This window comes from Geotrypetes seraphini, chromosome 2, assembly GCF_902459505.1.
Source record: "Geotrypetes seraphini chromosome 2, aGeoSer1.1, whole genome shotgun sequence".
Taxonomy (NCBI): domain Eukaryota; kingdom Metazoa; phylum Chordata; class Amphibia; order Gymnophiona; family Dermophiidae; genus Geotrypetes; species Geotrypetes seraphini.
The window spans coordinates 515,917,287-515,939,903 of record NC_047085.1 but is presented as its reverse complement, the minus strand read 5'-3'; the positions used below and the strand labels follow the sequence as shown (position 1 = coordinate 515,939,903).

At 46.8% G+C, this 22,617-nt stretch overlaps 1 protein-coding gene across 1 annotated transcript; it reads right to left on the bottom strand.

Annotated features, from left to right (window-relative positions):
* LOC117354633 (zinc finger protein 208-like) lies at positions 1 to 22,532 on the bottom strand. Its single transcript, XM_033932454.1, has 3 exons — positions 22,414 to 22,532; positions 19,861 to 19,987; positions 1 to 3,395 (listed from the first exon to the last, which is right to left on the bottom strand). The coding sequence occupies exons 1-3, from the start codon at positions 22,456 to 22,458 to the stop codon at positions 1 to 3; spliced, it is 3,567 nt and encodes a 1,188-aa protein (XP_033788345.1). The 5' UTR covers positions 22,459 to 22,532.
* Positions 22,533 to 22,617: the final 85 nt, after the last annotated feature.

Here is a 22,617-nt window from a genome sequence, read left to right as displayed (position 1 = left end):
TTACTCTCCAGTATGAATCCTCTTATGTATTGTTAAAGTTGAAAGATGACTGTATCTTTTACCACATTCTGAACAGGTATGGGGTTTCTCTCCAGTATGAATCATCTTGTGCATTCTTAAAGCTGACTGTGTAATAAAGCTTTTACCACATTCTGAACAGGTATATGGTTTCTCTCCAGTATGAATCCTCTTATGTATTGTTAAAGTTGAAAGATGACTGTATCTTTTACCACATTCTGAACAGGTATGGGGTTTCTCTCCAGTATGAATCATCTTGTGCATTCTTAAAGCTGACTGTGTAATAAAGCTTTTACCACATTCTGAACAGGTATATGGTTTCTCTCCAGTATGAATCCTCTTATGTATTGTTAAAGTTGAAAGATGACTGTATCTTTTACCACATTCTGAACAGGTATGGGGTTTCTCTCCAGTATGAATCATCTTGTGCATTCTTAAAGCTGACTGTGTAATAAAGCTTTTACCACATTCTGAACAGGTATATGGTTTCTCTCCAGTATGAATCCTCTCGTGTTTTCTTAAATCTGATTGCTGACTAAAGCTTTTACCACATTCTGAACAGGTATATGGTTTCTCTCCAGTATGAATCCTCTCGTGTTTTGTTAAATCTGATTGCTGATTAAAGCTTTTACCACATTCTGAACAGGTATAGGGTTTCTCTCCCGTATGAATCCTCCTGTGTGTTATTAAATGTGATTGCCGAATAAAGCTTTTCCCACATTCTGAACAGGTATATGGTTTTTCTCCGGTATGAATCCTCTTGTGTCTTCTTAAATATGATTGCTGATTAAAGCTTTTACCACATTCTGAACAGGTATATGGTTTCTCTCCGGTATGAATCCTCTTGTGTCTTCTTAAATATGATTGCTGATTAAAGCTTTTACCACATTCTGAACAGGTATAGAGTTTCTCTCCCGTATGAATCCTCTTGTGCGTTATTAAATGTGATTGCTGATTAAAGCTTTTCCCACATTCAGAACAGGTATATGGTTTCTCTCCAGTATGAATCCTCTTGTGCATTTTTAAAGCTGACTGCACACTAAAGTTTTTACCACATTCTGAACAGCTATATGGTTTCTTTCCGGTATGAATCCTCTTGTGCGTTATTAACTGTGATTGCTGATTAAAGCTTTTCCCACATTCAGAACAGGTATATGGTTTCTCTCCAGTATGAATCCTCTTGTGCATTTTTAAAGCTGACTGCACACTAAAGTTTTTACCACATTCTGAACAGCTATATGGTTTCTTTCCGGTATGAATCCTCTTGTGTCTTCTTAAATCTGATTGCTGAATAAAGCTTTTCCCACATTCTGAACAGGTATGGGGTTTCTCTCCAGTATGAATCCTCTTGTGCATTTTTAAAGCTGACTGCACACTAAAGCTTTTACCACATTCTGAACAGGTATATGGTTTCTCTCCAGTATGAATCCTCTCGTGTTTTCTTAAATCTGATTGCTGACTAAAGCTTTTACCACATTCTGAACAGGTATATGGTTTCTCTCCAGTATGAATCCTCTCGTGTTTTGTTAAATATGATTGCTCATTAAAGCTTTTCCCACATTCTGAACAGGTATAGGGTTTCTCTCCCGTATGAATCTTCCTGTGCGTTATTAAATGTGATTGCCGAATAAAGCTTTTCCCACATTCAGAACAGGTATATGGTTTCTCTCCAGTATGAATCCTCTTGTGCATTTTTAAAGCTGACTGCACACTAAAGTTTTTACCACATTCTGAACAGCTATATTGTTTCTCTCCAGTATGAATCCTCTCGTGTCTTCTTAAATATGATTGCTCATTAAAGCTTTTCCCACATTCTGAACAGGTATAGGGTTTCTCTCCCGTATGAATCTTCCTGTGTGTTATTAAATGTGATTGCCGAATAAAGCTTTTCCCACATTCAGAGCAGGTATATGATTTCTCTCCAGTATGAATCCTCTTGTGCATTTTTAAAGATGACTGTACACTAAAGGTTTTACCACATTCTGAACAGCTATATGGTTTCTCTCCGGTATGAATCCTCTTGTGCATTATTAAATATGATTGCTTAAAGCTTTTACCACATTCTGAACAGGTATAGGGTTTCTCTCCCGTATGAATCCTATTGTGCGTTATTAAATGTGATTGCTGATTAAAGCTTTTACCACATTCTGAACAGGTATATGGTTTCTCTCCAGTATGAATCCTCTTGTGCATTTTTAAAGCTGACTGCACACTAAAGTTTTTACCACATTCAGAACAGGTATATGATTTCTCTCCAGTATGAATCCTCTTGTGCATTTTTAAAGATGACTGTACACTAAAGGTTTTACCACATTCTGAACAGCTATATGGTTTCTCTCCAGTATGAATCCTCTCGTGTTTTGTTAAATATGATTGCTCATTAAAGCTTTTCCCACATTCTGAACAGGTATAGGGTTTCTCTCCCGTATGAATCTTCCTGTGCGTTATTAAATGTGATTGCCGAATAAAGCTTTTCCCACATTCAGAACAGGTATATGGTTTCTCTCCAGTATGAATCCTCTTGTGTCTTCTTAAATCTGATTGCTGAATAAAGCTTTTCCCACATTCTAAACAGGTATATGGTTTCTCTCCAGTATGAATCCTCTCGTGTCTTCTTAAATATGATTGCTCATTAAAGCTTTTCCCACATTCTGAACAGGTATAGGGTTTCTCTCCCGTATGAATCTTCCTGTGTGTTATTAAATGTGATTGCCGAATAAAGCTTTTCCCACATTCAAAACAGGTATATGATTTCTCTCCAGTATGAATCCTCTTGTGCATTTTTAAAGATGACTGTACACTAAAGGTTTTACCACATTCTGAACAGCTATATGGTTTCTCTCCGGTATGAATCCTCTTGTGTCTTCTTAAATCTGATTGCTGAATAAAGCTTTTCCCACATTCTGAACAGGTATATGGTTTCTCTCCAGTATGAATCCTCCTGTGCTTTATTAAATGTGATTGCTGAGTAAAGCTTTTGCCACATTCTGAACAGGTATATGGTTTCTCTCCAGTATGAATCCTCCTGTGCTTTATTAAATGTGATTGCTGAGTAAAGCTTTTCCCACATTCTGAACAGGTATGTGGTATCTCTCCAGTATGACTCATCTTGTGGAGTTTTAAATGTGTTTGCCGATTAAAGCTAGTCCCACATTCTGAACATGTATATGGTCTCTCTCCAGTATGCATGCTCTCGTGCATTTTTAAAGCTGCCTGCACACAAAAGTTTTTACCACATTCTGAACAGTTATATGGTTTCTCTCCAGTATGAATCCTCCTGTGCTTTATTAAATGTGATTGCTGAGTAAAGCTTTTGCCACATTCTGGACATGTGAATGGCCTCTCACTCTCATGGATCCTCTGAAGACAGTTTAAACCTGTTGATGATTTAAAAAAATGGTTTTGTATCATAATATAAAGATGTAGAATGTTTCTCATTTGTATTATGTGCATTCTTAGATACAATATAAAATCCTTGATAAAGCTTTTCTTAAGTGATTAATTTTACTCCTACTGTATTAACCGTTTAATTGGCAGATGGAGAAAATAATTTTTTACATAACTTGATGTTGAACGAGAGCCACAATGCCAAAGAAAGGGTTAATTGTTATGGATCAATATTCAGCTGGGGGAATTAACATTTTCTATACAGCTGATTTCTTAGAACTACATTAGTCCCAGACAGTCAACACTGGACCATATCTGGGCCCCGGCATTAAAAATCTGGTTCCCAAATAGCTAACTGGACACAGGACTGGTCTTACTTGCCCAGTTAGCTATGCGGTTAACAGCACTGAATGTCGCCACTGTACATCCGCATCATTTCAGGGTCTGACCTGACTCCACCACTGCCTGGATCGTGCTGGGATGGTCAGCGCTGCTACTGCTGCTTGTATGATGGACCATTTCCTAGTGATTGCTGCTCTGCTCCTCTTGTGACCCAAACATGTCATCTCTACTCGCCAAAGAGTGATTCTAAAACAGAATCGGGTCTTGCTCCTTGGGGTGAACTATCGGAAGGGATTGGGACTTTGCCTTTGCTTTCTTTAAATTCCCTGGGTTGCTGGCTGCCTAGATTGCGAGCGTTTGTGGTCTTTGCTTTCCAACTACTTTTCTGGGGCAATTTCATTTTTTTTTTAGTCTCACTGCCAGTTGCCTTGCTAAGAAGGGTATCACTAATATCGTTGTGTACGTTGCTATCTTGTCTTTGCTGGGGGTGGCCACCGTTAGTGTCCTGCTTATGCCACCCCCACCTTCTAGTTTAAACGCCTAGAAACCCATGGCCTGAATTTCTCAGCAAGGATCCTTTTACCTGTCATTACAATATAGTCTCTTGGTTTTCCATGTATTTCCTCATCCTCCTCTGTACCTAAAGCCTTCGTGATGACACCAGGCTCTGAGCCACCTATTGAAGATCTCACTATTTCCTACTCTTCCCTCTTCTTTTCCATATGTAGGCAGTACTTCCGAAAAAGCTACAGTCTTTACAAAAAGGTTTTAACCCTTCCCCTGGCTAAAGAAAAGCTTTCTGCACCACAAGTGGGGTATTACTGGTGCGTCATTGAACCCAAATGGATAACAACATCAGCTTTAGAATTCCTAGATTCTTCCCTAATTAGAGATAATATTTGTTTGGGATTCCTGGAAGCCGAGGATCCTGGGAGACACTTCACTATTTTAGGCTCCTTGACTTGTGTTCCAAGGTTAATGCCGCTGATGATGGAATCTCCTAACAGCAGCAATTTTCTGGATCGAGCTTTCTAGTGCTTTTCTTCTGGAGTTACCTTCACTGGTTCCGGTTCCGGTTCCATCTCAATTCTTGACTATTGGGCTGTCTATATATTATTCTCCCAATTACACTGGCTGCCTATCGCTTAGAGAAGACATTTCAAGATCCTGATTCTGACCCTCAGAGCACTTAGAGAGGGGATCCCGGACTATCTGGCAAAGGAAAGTATACCCTCCATGCTGAGAAGAACACTTCATTCCCTCAATGACCATCAGTTGGCCATTCCATCGCTGTTATTTGTAGAGTCCCATTGAGCCTGGGAATGTTTTGCCCCTAAGGCATCATTCTGAACTCTCATTAGGTCAGTTCAAAGTTAACCTTAAGACTCAATTGTTTTGGAAAGCTTTTTCTTAAAATTTTTAAGGACAGAGGAAGCATGACAGCAATCGCTATGTACCATAGACCATCTTTTTCCCCTGGTGTGTCTGAACCTTTCCTATTATGTAATGTATGGAGTTATCTTCTAACTTTCTGTATGTTTTTTATTTTATTTTGGAAATCGCCTAGACTTGGTTGGTCCAAAATTGTTATTCCTTAAACTTGATGACTCAAAGAAACATTTTCAGCAGCCCTGCCTGGTTAAGTGTCGGGGAATAGCAGCGGTTGGTCCACTCAGCGTGGTCTAAGCCTTGGGCAGCCTCTCTTCCTGCTTAAAACATGCTGAAGTCTTTGGGGTCTGGAACACGGGCGAGAGAGTGAAGGCTTTTTGTTAGGGGGGTAGAGTTTATCTTTTCTTTCCCTTTGTGCTTGGTTGGTGGGGTTTGGATGTTTGTGTGCAGAGTGATTGGGTGAATGGGGGAGGGGTACGTGTGTTGCAGAAACATTGTCCTGTGTGTTGAACGTGGGAGTACCTGGTTTTACAAAACCTGAGCAGAAATTTGCAGCCTGTGTATTCGTTGGCGCCATTTTGGCACTAGCTCATTGTTGGCGGTCTCCTACTATTCCTGGCTTCCGTGAGATTTATAATCGTTTGGATTACCTCCAATTGATGTCCAAGCTGACGGCTTTTCATCATAATACTTTGCATAATTATTGTAAGGTATGGGATAAATATGTGCATTGGCGGGCTGTACGGCACAGTTATTTACCGTAACAGTTGTTATCCCAGGACAAGCAGGCCGGTATTCTCACTAGTGGGTGATGTCATCCGACAGAGCCCCGATACGGACGTCTTACAAGCAGGTCTTGCTTGAAGAAACTTAGAAGTTTCGAGATGCCCGCACCGCGCATGCGCCAGTGCCTTCCCGCCCGATGGACCGGGCGTGTCTCCTCAGTTCTTTTCTTTCCACGGAGCTGAGAAGTTTTACTTCAATTCTGCGCTGACTGAATTCCCATTTTATTGCCTTCTAATTCCGCGATTTTGGATTTCTTTTCCTCTTTTCGTGTGTTTTCTTCCGGCGAGTTGGCCGGGTCGGCCACGTGGTTAAGGCCCAGCTCCTTCGATCTAGCGGCGGAGCTTTTTCAGCCTATGTCCCGGCCAATCACTGGTTTTAAAAAGTGTAGCAAGTGCCAGCGCGCGATTTCGCTGACGGATTTCGCTGTCTGCAGTGTCTTGGTCCAGAACATTTCCCGAAATCGTGCCGGCCTTGTTCCACTCTAACAGCGCGAGCGTTCAAGCGGCGCTGCCTGTTGTGGGAGTTGATGTTCAAGATGGAAGCTGCTAAAGAACCTTCAGCTTCGACGTCTTCGGCCGCTTCACCTGTCCATGCGAAACCAGCGACTACTCCTGCTACTCCGGGCCTTTTGAAGCCGGCTTCGTTTACCCCGACTTCAGCCACGAGTTCGACGTCGGTGCCTGTCCCCGTCTCCTCGGCTCAGGTACCGCCTTCCACTATTCCACCTGTGGTCATTAAAGTGCCGAAAGCTGCCAAGCAGAAGCACCCGACCACGAAGGAGCGCGAAGACCGTGCTGGAGGACCCCCTTTTGATGCGGATCCCTCCATATCGGCTTCGCTGCGGTCCCTGCTGGAAGCTCAGTTTGTCGAGCTCATGCAGACTATGGGGCCCAGATTGATCGCCTCCATCCAGGGTGACCTCCCGGTCCCGGTTCCAGGGGGCGGACCGCCCCCTCCCCCTCCTCCTCGTCGATCGATCTCGTTGCTTGATGAGGAGGAGCGGCGAAGGGCGGCTGGTCCCCCGAGGCGGGCTTCCCTTAGCGATATGCCTCCTTTAGAGCCCATTACGCCTCCGCGCCATCACGGTGCCGTTCCCCCGACTGATGATCGAAGTCCTGGGCATAGTAAATCACAGGAAGAGTTCTTCCGCACTCCATACCAGGCCTGGGCTGCAACACGGGAGGCGGCCTCCATTCCGCCCCTCCGCTCTACTGCTTCCAGTCCCATACATTCTCTGGAACCTTCAGGGGACCATGCGAAGTATAGATGCGCTCGCTCTCCCTCCCGGCACCGGGAGGGACATCGATCCAGACACTCCTCTCGGCACTCCTCGCGCCACTCGGAGGTTTCGCCACAGAAGAAGCTGCCACGTCTGGGGTACTCTTCATCGGATTTCTCTCCCCAGGAGGGGCCGGAGTACGAGGAACCCTCTACCTCTTATTCTCCTTGTCGCTCCCAAGTCTCCCTGGATCCTGAGGCTTCTACTTCCTCCAGTCCATCTCGGAGACCGGCACTGGCGGACCAATTGTCTTTTTCTTCCTTCCTCTGGCAAATGGCGGAGGACTTGGAGGTGACTTTGGACACTGGGTCTCGGTATTCTAAGGAGTATCTCGACACCATGCACTTGCCTAATCCTCCTGCGGAGTCTCTTCGACTTCCATTGCATAAATTACTGGATCAAACATTCATGCGATGTTTCGAGACGCCGTACTCCATCCCTGCGGTCCCGAGCAAATTGGATGCAAGATACCGCATTGTTCATCATAAGGGGTTTGAGGGCGCTCAACTCTCTCACCAATCCCTGCTGGTCGAGTCCTCTCTCAAGCGGTCTCATCCCTCCCAGGTCTATGCCTCTGTACCACCGGGACGAGAGGGGAGGACCATGGATAAGTTCGGTAGGAGAATCTACCAGAATTCTATGATGGCGTCCCGAGTGCTCAATTATAATTTCTTTTTTTCTTCATATTTGGAGTTCTTCTTGCCGGTGCTCCGCAAGTTTACTCCTTACATTGATGCTCAGGCTCGATTCGAGTTCGAAGAAGTAGTAGCCTCTCTTTCACAGCTACGTCTTCAGCTGATGCAGTCCTCGTACGATGCCTTCGAGCTCTCGGCACGTGCTGCCGCCTGTTCCGTGGCCATGCGTCGTTTGGCATGGCTTCGAACAATTGACATGGATCCGAACCTCCAAGACAGACTTGCCAATGTGCCTTGTGCGGGCGCAGATTTATTCGACGAGTCTATCGAGACTGTTACCAAGAAACTTTCAGATCATGAAAAGTCTTTTCAATCTATTCTTCGGCCTAAGCCCAAGCCTCAGCAGTCTCGACCTTCTAGACCGCCTTTGATTTATCAGCGGCGCTACACCCCTCGTCAGCCTCCTGCTGCGAGACAACCGGCGAAGAGACAGCCTCCCCAGAAGGCTCAGCAGAAACCTCAGCCGCCGGCTGCACTGAAGGCTACTCAGCCTTTTTGACTCTCTTCCAGGGAGCATAACCGCCCTCGTTCTGCATCCCCCTGTTTTTCCCATCGGGGGTCGCCTCCATCATTTTTACCATCAATGGGAGGCTATTACCACCGACCTCTGGGTCCTTTCCATCGTAAGAGAAGGATACTCTCTTAATTTCCATCGGGTCCCCCCGGACCACCCTCCAAGAGAGTATCCTTCCAACTTGACGCAGACCGCCCTTCTCCTTCAGGAGGCTCAGGCTTTGCTTCAGCTTCGGGCCGTCGAGCCGGTCCCGGTGGACCAGCACAACCGGGGTTTTTACTCCCGGTACTTCCTCGTCCCGAAGAAGACGGGCGACCTACGACCCATCCTGGACCTTCGAGTCTTAAACGTTTTTGGTAAAGGAGAAGTTTCGCATGTTGACCCTTGCTTCTCTCTACCCCCTCCTCGAGCGGAACGATTGGTTATGCTCTCTGGATCTCAAGGAGGCCTACACTCACAATCCCATTCATCCGGCCTCCCGCCAGTTCCTCAGATTTCGGGTGGGACATCTACATCTGCAGTATCGAGTGCTTCCTTTCGGCTTGTCCTCGTCTCCCAGAGTCTTCACAAAGTGTCTGGTGGTGGTGGCCGCTGCACTCCGGAACAGGGGTCTTCAGGTATTTCCCTACCTCGACGATTGGCTCATCAAGGCCCCTTCTGCTCCAGAGGTCATTTCGGCGACCTTGACCACGATCTGCTTTCTGCAGAGCTTGGGCTTCGAGATCAACTTCCCCAAATCCCATCTGAAGCCTACCCAGTCCCTTCCCTTCATCGGGGCGGTACTGGACACCATTCAGCTTCGAGCTTTCCTTCCTCCTCAGCGCCTGGATGCTCTTCTTCATCTCTACCAGTCTGTATCTTCTCGCCAGTCCATCTCAGCGAGACACATGATGGTCCTCCTGGGCCACATGGCCTCAACAGTCCATGTGACACCCTTTGCCAGGCTCCACCTCAGAATTTCTCAGTGGACCCTGGCTTCTCAATGGACTCAAGTGTCAGACCCGTTGACTCGACACATCATAGTCACTCCTGCTCTTCGGCAGTCTCTACTTTGGTGGATGACCTCTTCGAATCTATCCAGAGGTTTGCTGTTTCACACTCCTCCTCATCAGAAGGTTCTCACAACCGATTCCTCGGCCTATGCCTGGGGGGCTCATCTGGATGGGCTTCGCACTCAGGGATTCTGGACCAGTGCGGACCGCCTCAATCAGATCAATCTTCTGGAGCTCAGAGCAATATTCTATGCTCTTCAAGCTTTTCAACATCTGCTTCACGACATGGTGGTCCTCATCCGCACAGACAACCAGGTCGCCATGTATTATGTCAACAAGCAGGGGGGCACGGGATCGGCCTCCCTCTGCCAGGAAGCTCTCAGAGTCTGGGATTGGGCAGTTCGCCACAATGCCTTCCTCAAAGCTGTCTACATTCAGGGGAAGGACAATGTCTTGGCAGACAACTTGAGTCGTCTCCTCCAGCCTCACGAATGGACTCTCCATTCCGACCCCCTTCATCAGGTCTTTGCACAATGGGGGACGCCTCAGATAGACCTCTTTGCGGCTCCCCACAACTTCAAGCTGCCTCAGTTTTGCTCCAGGATCTACACTCCTCATCGCTTCGAGGCAGATGCCTTTCTGCTGGATTGGAGGAATCGATTTCTGTATGTGTTTCCTCCATTTCCTCTCATTTAAAAGACTCTGGTCAAATTGAAATCAGACCAAGCCACCATGATTCTGATAGCTCCTCGGTGGCCCAGACAACCTTGGTTCTCCCTTCTGCTTCAACTCAGCAGCAGGACACCAGTCCTTCTTCCAGTGTTTCCTTCTCTGCTTACTCAACATCAAGGATCACTGCTTCATCCCAACCTGCAGTCTCTCCACCTGACAGCTTGGTTCCTCTCAACGTAATTCCTCACCAGTTTTCTCAAGCGGTGAGGGATGTCTTAGAGGCTTCCAGGAAGCCGGCTACTCGACAATGCTACTCCCAAAAGTGGACTAGATTCTCTTCCTGGTGTATTTCCAATGCCAAGGAGCCTCAGCGAGCTTCCCTGTCCTCTGTGTTGGACTATCTTCTACACCTGTCTCAGTCTGGTCTCAAGTCTACATCTATAAGAGTCCATCTGAGTGCTATTGTGGCTTTCCATCAGCCTCTGCGCATCCTGTGGTTTCCAGATTTATGAAAGGACTTTTCCATGTCAATCCTCCTATCAAACCTCCTCCTGTGGTTTGGGATCTCAATGTTGTCCTTTCTCAACTCATGAAGCCTCCGTTTGAACCTCTCAACAGGGCTCCACTTAAGTATCTCACCTGGAAAGTGGTTTTTCTGGTGGCCCTCACGTCTGCTCACAGGGTCAGTGAGCTTCAGGCCTTGGTGGCGGATCCACCTTTCACAGTATTCCATCATGACAAGGTGGTCCTCCGCACTCATCCGAAATTCCTGCCTAAAGTGGTCTCTGAATTTCATCTCAACCAATCCATTGTACTTCCAGTATTTTTTCCAAAGCCTCATTCACATCATGGAGAATCAGCTCTTCACACTCTGGACTGTAAACGTGCTTTGGCTTTCTACCTTGATCGCACCAAGCCACACAGAACTGCTCCTCAACTTTTCGTCTCCTTTGATCCGAACAAGTTGGGACGACCTGTATCGAAGCGTACCATCTCCAACTGGATGGCGGCTTGTATCTCTTCCTGCTATGCCCAGGCTGGATTATCCCTTCCTTGTAGGGTCACAGCCCATAAGGTCAGAGCAATGGCAGCCTCTGTAGCCTTCCTCAGATCGACACCAATTGAGGAGATTTGTAAGGCTGCCACTTGGTCCTCGGTTCATACCTTCACCTCTCATTATTGTCTGGATACTTTCTCCAGACGGGATGGACAGTTCGGCCAAACAGTGTTACAAAATTTATTCTCTTAAGTTGCCAACACTCCCACCATCCCTTTGAAGTTAGCTTGGAGGTCACCCACTAGTGAGAATACCTGCCTGCTTGTCCTGGGATAAAGCAATGTTACTTACCGTAACAGTTGTTATCCAGGGACAGCAGGCAGCTATTCTCACGTCCCACCCACCTCCCCTGGGTTGGCTTCTCAGGCTAGCTACCTGAACTGAGGAGACACGCCCGGTCCATCAGGCGGGAAGGCACTGGCGCATGCGTGGTGCGGGCATCTTGAAACTTCTAAGTTTCTTCAAGCAAGACATGCTTGTGAGACGTCCGTATCGGGGCTCTGTCGGATGACATCACCCACTAGTGAGAATAGCTGCCTGCTGTCCCTGGATAACAACTGTTACAGTAAGTAACATTGCTTTATCCAGGGACAGCAGGCAGATATTCTCAACAGTGGGTGACGTCACCGACGGAGCCCCGCAGCAGACAGCCTCGAAAGCAGACTTGTTTGAAGATCTTTATAACAGCTTACGAGTGCTGCACTGCACATGCATGAGTGCCTTCCCGCCCGAGTGAGGGCGCGCATCTCCTGTGAGGTACCTCAATTCAGATAACTAGCTAAGAAGCCAACCAGGGGAGGAGGGTGGGTTGTGAGAATATCTGCCTGCTGTCCCTGGATAACAAGTGTTACGGTAAGTAACTGTGCTTTATCCCAGGATAAGCAGGCAGCATATTCTCAACATGTAGGTGACCTCCAAGCTAAGCATAATGGGATGGAGGAAGAGTTGGCAAGTTAAGAAAAAAGATTTGGAAAACAAACTGGCCAAAATGGCCATCCCTTCTGGAGAAAGTATCCAGACAGTAATGAGAGATGAAAGTATGAACCGAGGACCAAGTGGCAGCCTTGCAGATTTCCTCAATAGGAGTTGATCTGAGGAAAGCTACGGACGTTGCCATCGCTCTGACCTTATGCCCCGTGACTCGACCCTGCAGAGGGAGACCAGCCTGAGCATAGCAGAAAGAGATGCAAGCAGCCATCCAGTTGGATATGGTTTGCTTCAAGACAGGTTGCCCCCAACTTATTTGGATCGAAGGAGATGAAAAGTTGGGGAGCTGTTCTGTGAGGTTGAGTGTTTTGCAAGTAGAAAGCCAAGGCACGTTTACAGTCCAAAGTATGAAGTGCGATTTCTCCAAGGTGAGAATGAGGCTTTGGAAAAAAAACTGGAAGAACAATAGATTGATTAATGTGAAATTCTGATACAACTTTAGGTAAGAATTTTGGATGAGTACGGAGGACCACTTTGTCATGGTGGAAAACTGTGAAAGGTGGATCCGCAACCAAGGCTTGTAACTCACTGACTCTTCGAGCAGATGTGAGGGCAATCAGGAACACCACTTTCCAAGTAAGATACTTGAGATGAGCCGTATCAATTGCTTCAAATGGAGGTTTCATCAACTGAGCTAGGACTACATTGAAATAGACCACTGGAGGTGGTTTGAGCGGTGGATGTACATTAAAAAGTCCTTTCATGAATCGGGAAACCACAGGATGTGCAGACAGGTGTTTCCCATCAAGAGGCTGTTGGAAAGCAGCAATCGCACTGAGATGGACTCGGATAGATGTAGACTGGAGTCCAGATTGTGATAAGTGAAGTAAATAATCCAAAACCGAAGCCAAGGATGTGGACATTGGCTCCATTTGGAAAGTAGAACACCAAGTAGAAAATCTAGTCCATTTCTCGCCGTAACACTGCCTAGTGGATGGTTTTCTGGAAGCTAACAAAATGTCCTGTACAGATTGAGAAAACTGTAGAGAGTCAGTTAGGTTGAAAGGTACCAAGCTGTTAAGTGTAGAGACTGCAGATTGGGATAAAGTAAGGATCTTTGACTGAATAAGCAGAGAGGGAAAGACAGGGAGAAGGAGAGGCTCCCTGGTGCTGAGCTGAAGTAGAAGGGAGTACCACGGTTGTCTGGGCTACCGAGGAGCTATCAGAATCATGGTGGCATGTTCTGTCTTGAATTTGACAAGAGTCTTGAGAATCAGAGGGAATGGAGGGAAGGCATAGAGAAACTGACCCGTCCAGTCCAGGAGGAAAGTATCTGCCTCGAGACGCTGGGAGAGTATATCCGGGAGCAGAAGTGAGGCAGCTTGTTGTTGAGGGGAGACGCAAAGAGGTCTATCTGCGGGGTTCCCCATTGAGCAAACACCTGACGCAGAGGCGAGGAATTGAGTGTCCATTCGTGAGGTTGCAGAAGACGACTCAATTTGTCCACCAGACAGTTGTGCTGACCTTGAATGTAGACCGCTCTGAGAAAGATGTTTTGATGGATTGCCCAATCCCACAGCTTCAGAGATTCTTGACAAAGGGAGTGAGATCCCATACCTCCCTGTTTGTTGACATAGTACATGGCGACTTGGTTGTCCGTCCGGACAAGGACCACCTTGTCGTGAAGAAGGTGTTGAAAAGCTTTCAGAGCATTGAAAATCGCTCTGAGTTCCAACAGATTGATGTAACAAAGATGGTCTGTGGGAGAACAATGGCCTTGGGTATGGAGACTGTCTAGATGGGCTCCCCATGTGTAGGTTGACGAGTCTGTTGTGAGAACCTTCTGATGAGGGAGAGTGTGGAACCGAAAACCTCTGGAAAGATTGGAAGAGAGCATCCACCAGTGGAGAGACTGCTGCAACAAAGGAGTTACTGTAATTTGTTGAGAAAGTGGGTCGGTAGCTTGTTGCCACTGAGATGCCAGAGTCCACTGAGGTATGCAAAGGTGAAGTCTGCAAAAGGTGTCACGTGAACTGTAGAAGCCAGGTGACTGAGCAGAATCATCATTTGTCTCGCTGAAATTGAAGTGAGATGAGACACTTGATGGTAAAGACGAATGAGGGCATCCTGACGTGGTGGAGGCAGGAATGCTATGAGCTGGTCCGTGTCCAGAGTGGCCCCAATGAATTGAAGAGGCTGAGATGGGGTCAGCTGGGATTTTGGAAAGTTGATTTTGAACCCCAGACATTGAAGGTACATAATAGTCTGTTGGGTTGCTGCAATAACCCCTTGTTGAGAGGGGGCTTTGATGAGCCAGTCGCCCAGGTATGGGAAAACTTGAAGACCCTGGGTACAGAGGGCTGCAGCCACCACCACCAGACACTTCGTGAAAACTCTGGGGGATGAGGCGAGTCCGAAAGGAAGAACTCTGTATTGTAGATGAAGATTCCCCACCTGGAATCGTTGATATTTTCGACAGGCTAGATGAATCGGGATATGAGTGTAAGCCTCTTTGAGATCCAGAGAACATAGCCAATCTCCCTGATTCATCAGGGAATATAAAGTTGGTAAAGAAAGAATCCGAAACTTCTCTTTGACTAGAAATTTGTTGAGGGCTCTGAGGTCCAGAATGGGTCGCAAATCTCCCATCTTCTTTGGGACTAGAAAATAACGGGAATAAAAGCCCCCTTCTTGTTGGTTCTGGGGAACCTCCTCAACAGCTCGAAGGCGAAGAAGAGCCTGAGCTTCCTGAAGAAGAGGAAGTTGCGACGAATTGGAAGGACACTTTCTTGGAGGGTGATCTGGAGGCACCTGAAGAAAGTGAAGTGAGTATCCCTCCAGAAGAATGGTGAGAACCCAGAGATCTGAGGTGATCATTTCCCACTGGTGATAAAAATGGTGAAGACGACCTCCTATGGGCAGAAGAGAAGCCTGATGGAGGGAGGTTGGTATGCTCAGACTGGGAATGTCAAAAAGACTGAGCTGGTTTAGCCGCAGCAGGAATCTAAGCTTTCTGCTGTCGTTGTTGTTGTGGTGGCCTTGTAGGCGGAGGCCTGGAGAAAGCTGGCATCGTTTTTTGAGGATAACGACGTGGTGGTTGTTTGTAGCAGGAGGAGTCTTAGGCTTCGGCCTAATCAAGGAAGCAAAGGAACGCTCATGTTCAGATGGACGCTTAGTAGCAGCTTCAATGAAATCATCAAAGAGTTCATTTCCCTGGCAGGGCAAATTTGCTAGACGGTCCTGCAAATTGGGATCCATATCAACAATGCAGAGCCAGGCGAGGCGACGCATGGCTACCGCAAAGGCAGAAACTCTGGAAGAAAGTTCAAAGGCATCGTATGTGGCTTGTAACATAAAGAGTCGAAGTTGAGACAGAGTCTGGATAATCTGTTTGAATTCTGGAAGACACTGTTCCTCAAGAGCCAGGTAGAACTTAGGCATCAATTTGAGGAAGTGATTAAAATAAGCAGTGAAAGTGTAGTTGTAATTGAGAATTCTGTTAGCCATCATGGAATTCTGATGAAGCCTACGGCCAAACTTGTCCATGGTACGGCCCTCCCTGCCTGGAGGAACTGCAGCGTAGAGCTTAGATGGTTGAGCTTTCTTTAAAGAAGATTCTACAATCAAGGACTGGTGAGACAATTGAGATTTCTCAAAGCCTTTGCAGGATACGGTGCGATACCTGGATTCCAGCTTGGATGGAATGGCTGTAATGGAATAAGGAGTTTCCATATTCCTGAAGAAAGTTTGTTTTAATACTGGAGTCATAGGAAGCCTCAGGGTCTCCTTGGGTGGATGAGGCAACTCCATGTCGGCCAACTACTCAGGAGTGTATTTGGAGTCAGAATGGAAATCCAGCTGAAGAGCTTTTCCCATGTCAAAGACAAACCTGTCAAAAGAGGCAGATTTCGAGGTTGAGGCACTTTCGGGAGAAGGAATGCGAGACTTAGGAACCACCGAATAGGAAGGAAAAGACTCTCTGGAATACTGAGAAGGAGGCTCAGAATCCAGGCGCATTGTGATTGAAGAAGCGCCACTACCTGCAACAGGAGAAGTTAGAGAATGCTTGCGCTTCAAAAGCCTCGATGGTGAAGTCGCCGGAGTTCGAGGAACAGAGTGGGTCGAGGCAGGAGGAGAAAGCTCCCTCGGGGCTTCGAGGAGAAGCGGCTGGTGTAGAAGCTTTGCGAGACTTATGTTTAGATTTAGCAAAAGTCTCGATAGCCTTTGATAAACAAGGCAAAGAAGATTCCATATCCGGAGGAGGAGATGGTTTCCGCTTTAGAAAAGACTCCTGAGTGAGCTTGGAAGCAAGATGCCTCGAATGCCTCGAGCGATGACTTGATCGAGATTCAGGAGACTGGGTCCGAGGAGTAGGCGAAGAGTCACTGGATGATAAGCGGCGAGACTTCCAAGGCTTGCCTTGAGGTGCTTCAATCAGAGTCACAGACTGCCGCTCAGGCTGGCTCATAGGAAGCACATGACCGAGGAAATCTGAGTGGTCAGAATGGCTTTCAACATGTCCTCGAACATAGGCACCGAGACAAAGGTCTCGAAAGTGCAGCAGTGCGCTCCAAGGAGGGCGACCTCGAGGATGAGTATTCCCTATGCTTGGAGGCACGCTTAGCTGGAGGTCTGGAAGAGGCTGGCAGGCCCGTAGACACAGCCTAGGATGCCCGAGACTCTGGAGGCTTCTTAAGAATGGTACCTGAAGGAGAAACAGGAGACTTACCAACCGAGGAAGACTTCAGAGGAACTGCAGGCGAGGCCTTCGAGAACAAAGGTGTCGAGGTCGAGGCCTTGGTGGAGGCAGTCACGGGTGTTGGGGTTGAGGTCTTGGAAGTCGAGGCCATCCCCGAAGCCAAGGTCGAGACCCTTTCAGCAGGCTGCTCCATAGTGCCAAATAGTTGAAAAAGCTTGGCACGACGTCTGCGAATGTATAAGTGATGGATGTTATTGTGGTTGCATGTTATGGTATGCATTTCTCTTGCAATGAACATTATTTTATAAAAAAAAAAACAACCAAAATGCTGAAGGATGCTTTTCTCAACTTCAGTATCTGGTCATGGTTATTTTTAGGATCTTCATTAAGAAATGCTCCCAATTAGGAGATTTCATGTATTTGGTAGTTTTCCTAGTGTGTTCTCTGGTGTGGAATTACAAGGGATGGCAATGACATGGAAAAGCCCAGGATATATCCCACTTCATTAAAGTTTCAAGTTTATTAAATTTTGATTTTACGCAATATCAAATATTTCAATGCGTATTACATAATTGAAATGTACAATAAAAAAACTGGGGTGACAAATACAAATACAAATAAGACAAAATTATACAAACTAATCATTATGTATTATTAATACAAACTGAAACAAGTGGATAAAGAAAAAATGGAATTACAATTTAAAAAAAAAAAAAAAAAATTTTTTAACAATTAAGGTTTATACATAAGGGTAGGGTAGGTGAGAAAAGTGATGAAGGAAAGAAAGAGAGAAAGAAAAAAAAAAAAAAAAGATGTTTTGATAGAAAAGAAAGAAATGTAAGATTAAAAGAACTCTTTTAATTTCTATGTTGATGTTCTACATATTTGATTCCTTTGAGGATAAATATTGTGTTTATTATCATTATCTATTTATGTATTGAATGCATCTCTATAAAGAATGCTTTTCAAACCATGTTTAAATTTGTCTAGTGATGTTTCGTTACGTAAATAAATAGGTAGATTATTCAACTAAAGCAAGCAGAAAAAAAGACATTTGGTGTCTTATGGTTCGCCAGTATAGTGTGTCATCTTTGCAAATCTTGCACACGAAACCCTTTGGAGCACCATCAGAAACATGTGCCATATTTCCAAATAGCATAGCCAAGCAGTAAAATTGCAAAATAGTGTGATTTGATATATTTTAATGTATTTTTTAGCAGGTGTCGAGGTCGAGGCCTTGGTGGAGGGATTTTGACTGCCTTGAAAGTTTGACAGCTAGAGTTCGAGGCCTGTCTTGACCAGGCGAGGACTCATTCGAGAATGAGGTGTCAGAGACTTAGCAGATTGCGCCTCAAGTACATGCTCAGACCGGCCTACAGGGAGCAGGGTCGAGGCCGAGACCCTGCCTGCGTCTGGAAGGTTTCCCCAAGAGCCTCGAAAGACGAGTAAGAGAGGGATTCGTATCCTGCTTCGAACAGAGGTGCCTCGATGAAGAGGAGTATCTTGAGACCGAAGCAGATCGAGGCTTTTTGACTGCCTCAAAAGCCTGTCAGCTAGAGTACGAGGCCTGGATTGACCAGGCGAGGACTCAGTTGAGGACGAGGCACGAGGCCTCAGAGACCAAGCAGGATGCGCCTCGAGGACATGCTCAGACTGGCTTGCAGAGAGCAGGGTCGAGGTCGAGACCCTGCCTGGGTCTGTTAGGTTCCCCCCAAGAGCCTCGAAGGACGAGGATCTGAATCCTGCTCTGAAAAGAGGTGCCTCGATGGAGAGGAGTACTTCAAGGAGGAAGCAGGTCGAGGCTTTTTGACTGCCTCAAAAGCTGGACAGCTAAAGTACGAGGCCTGGATTGACCAGGGGAGGACTCAGTCGAGGATGAGGCATGAGGTCTCAGAGATGTAGCAGGTTGTGCCTCAAGGATATGCTCAGACTGGCGAGCAGGGTCGAGGCCGGAGCATATTGAACAAACCACAGTGCGAAGCTCCTTGTCCTGGAAGATGGCACCATACCAATGCAGCAGTGCACTCCATAGAGGGCGACCTTGAGAATGAGTATTCCCTATTATAGGAGGCACGCTTCGAAGGAGATCTCGTAGAGGCCAGCACGACTGCACTCGCCTAGATTGCCTGAGGCCCTGTCAAAAGGCTGAAAGGCTTCCTAGCCAGTAAACCAGCAGAAGAACAAGGGAAACTTGCCTGTCTTCGGAGGAGCGGCAGACGAGGACTTCCTCAACGAAGGAGACTTGCCTGAGGTCGAGGCATTGACTCACGAGGCCGCTGACGGGGTCGAGGACGAGGCCATTTCAGCAGACGGTTTCATGACCCCAAAAAGTTGCTGAATCTGGACCCGATATGTCCGAGAGCCCCTTTCTGAAAAGTAACACAGAGGGTGCAGGATTTAGGACGGAGGTTGGGTCCCAAACAGGCAAGACACGAAGAGATAGGTCAGTATCCACACGGTTACACTGACTACAGTGTCTGAATCTCGGAACAAGCTGGGAGATGAAATAAAACAACGGTCGCAGCCAAAACGAAGACTCGTGGCTAGGGCCGCAGCTTAAGCCAGTCGACGGAAAAAGGAACAAAGGGTTTTTGTTTTTTTACACACGCCACACAGTGACTTGAAAAGAAAAGTAAATAATAATAAAACAAAGCTGCGAGAAGGCAACGGACAACGGAGCAGAGCTAGAAACAGGTGCTTCTCAGCTCTGCGAAAAAACAAGAACTGAGGAGACGCTGAGGAGACGCGCACCCTAACTCGTGCATCAAGGCATTCCAGCATGCGCGGTGTGGCACTCACCAACTTTGAAGTTCTACAAGCAAGGTGCTTATGAGGCTCTCACCCACAGTTGAGAATATCTGCCTGCTTGTCCTGGGATAAACATAATAACATAGTAGATGATGGCAGATAAAGACCTGAATGGACCATCTAGTCTACCCAACCTGAAAAAACTTGTAGGACACACAAGATAGTCTTATGAGCCCTCAGGCTGTCAGTTTAAGATAGAGGTTAGTACAGAGAGATCCCGATCACACTTGGAAGTTTCTTGAGCAAAAGAAGTGCAGAAAAATGTCTCGTATTAGTTGATTATTTTAGTCCTTACCTAGGGAGATCAGAGTCTCATAATTCTCCTTCATCACCTCCTTGTAAAGCTCCTTCTGCCCTTCATCTAAATATTCCCACTCTTCCTGGGAGAAAGAGATAGCGACATCCTCAAACTTCACCTGCATCTGAAACACAAACCAGGAACATACTCAACACCTTCAGCATCACCATCAGCCATTATTGTATAAATGATACACATAAGTTGGGGGAGGCGTACATATGGAGGGAGCATGGATGTGTCGCCAAGTGACCTAAACGTCTTACAGAATATGGTGGAACTTATCAAGTAAAATGTAATAACATAGGATTTCATATGAAATTTCATGCATAACTTTTAAAACGATGCAAACTAAATCTGCTCAATTCATTGAAAAATGTTCCGTCTCCTTAGATCTTCAGATCGCAGATTACTTACCGTTCCCTCTTTTCAGCAGTTGCCCCTGAGCTTTGGAATATCTAGACGGCTTCAAAGGCCTTCTTAAGAGCCATTTATGAGAATAATCTTTTTATTATGGTACAAACAAAACAAGTTACATGTTCAAAAGACAACTCTGTACCCGTGGGGGTCAAATAATTAGAGAGTTGCGCGGGGACAAAAATCCCACCCGTCCCCGCCAAAGTCCCACCCGTCCCCGTAAGGAATCCCCTCCATCCACACCCGTCCCCACGAGGAATCCCCTCCATCCCCACTCAACCTTGCGAGGAATCTCCTCCGTCCCCACCCGTCCCTATAAACTACAGAAATAGTTATTTCATTTAATTATATTACTGAATTAAAGGCTCTGGTAGAAACCCATTTACAAATAAGCAAAAAGACTTTATTAATTTGGAAATATTAATTGGGAAGAATACATACTTTGTATTCCAGAGCCTCTAATGTTTATAATGTTATAGTACTAATATACTACTTTATCCTAAAGCAAAAAAAAAAAAAAAAGAAATAGAATTTTTTCCCCTACCTTTGTTGCCTGGTTTCTGCTTTCCTCGTGTTCTCATTCAATTCCTTCCATCCACTGTCTCTCTTCGTCTTCCATTTGCTCTGTTACTGTGCCTCTCCCTTTCTCTCCCCTTCCAAATTGGTCTGGCACCCATCTTCTTCCCTCCGCTCTCCCCATAGTCTGGCATCTCTGTCTTCTTCCCTGCCAGCGTCTTCTCCCCACTCTCTCTTCCCCATTTCCTTTCAGCATCCTTCTCCCCCCCCCCCCATCTTCCCCATGTCCTGTCAGCGTCCTTCTTCCCCTCTGTCTTCCCCATGTGCTTTCAGTGTCCTTCTCCCCCCTCTGTCTTCCCCATGTCCTTTCAGGATCCTTCTCCCCCCTCTGTCTTCCCCATGTCCTTTCAGCGTCCTTCTCCCCCCTCTGTCTTCCCCATGTCCTTTCAGCGTCCTTCTCCCCCCATCTTCCCCATGTCCTATCAGCGTCCTTCTCCACCCCTTTGTCTTCCCCATGTGCTTTCAGTGTCCTTCTCCCCATGTCCTTTCAGCGTCCTTCTCCACCCCTTTGTCTTCCCCAGTGCTTTCAGCATCCTTCTCCCCTCTCAGTTTTACCTTAAGCGTCTTTTCCTCTCCACTCCACCTTTCCTCCCTTTCTCCCTCCCTGTCCCTTACCTTTGTGGCGATTCCCCGCCCGACTGACAACAGAACAGGCCCGGTCCGTCAAACCTCCCTGCCCTGTAGCTGCGAATCTAAATTACCTTCTTACAGCAGCTGGAGTATTGAAGCTGCTGTAAGAAAGTAATTTAGATTTGCGGCTATAGGGCAGGGAGGTTTGTCGGACCGGGCCTGTTGTCGGTCGGTCAGGGGAAGTGCCACAAAGGTAAGGGGACCTGGCCGGCAGTGCTGCACCCGGGGTGGCCCGCCCTTTCGCCCCCCCCCTTGGTACGCCACTGCCTTTTCCCTACTTGCCCTGCTGCAGCACACAGCTGACCGGAAGTCTTCCCGATATCAGCGCTGAAGTCGGAGGGAGGGCTTTGCTTAAGCCCTCCCTCCGACTTCAGCGCTGACATCGGGAAGACTTCCGTTCGGCTGTGTGCTGCGGCAGGGCAGGTAGGGAGAAGATGAGTCTTGCGGCTGAGTACATCCAGCCCCACAGGAACCCCGCGACCCTTGCAGGCATCCCCATGGGATCCCCGCAACCCTAGGGCATGTCCCCATGGGATCCCCGCGACCCGAAGGGGGAATCCTCGGGATTCCCGTCGTCCCCGTGCAGCTCTCTACAAAGAATCCCCAAAGTTCTCTTAATGAAGTCCGATCCCTGATCTGAGTGGGCTCCATTTGAAGCAGAGTGATCATTTGCATTCTCCATTCAGGGCTCTCATGAAGCCAATTCAGCAATCTGACTTTTCTCCCCATAGGAATCTGCAAATCCCTTTAAGAGAGCCATTTATTTAAAGATGCATTTGACATTTCAATCTTCCTCTAGTTCCTACCAATCAAAATGCAGCCTTTGTTCTCTCCTTAATTGTTGACTAAGTCCCTTGGAGTGTGGTTGTGGCATTCCAAGTCCCCTCCCCCATCCCTGCCAGGAAGAGTGGGGGAGGGGGGAGCACCTACCTGAGCAGAAGCTCCTGCAGCCATTTCTCTCTGGGCTTTGGACATTTGGGGCTCTTCCTCTAGACCAGGTTGGTTCTTGGAGTGAGAAGAAACTGAGCACTTGAGGCTCCAGCACAAGATGGACGACTCTTTCCTTTGTTAAGCAGAAAGTTCAGCTCCCAGAGAAATTCTAAGTAATGAGCATCAGATGGAGCTGAAACTCCT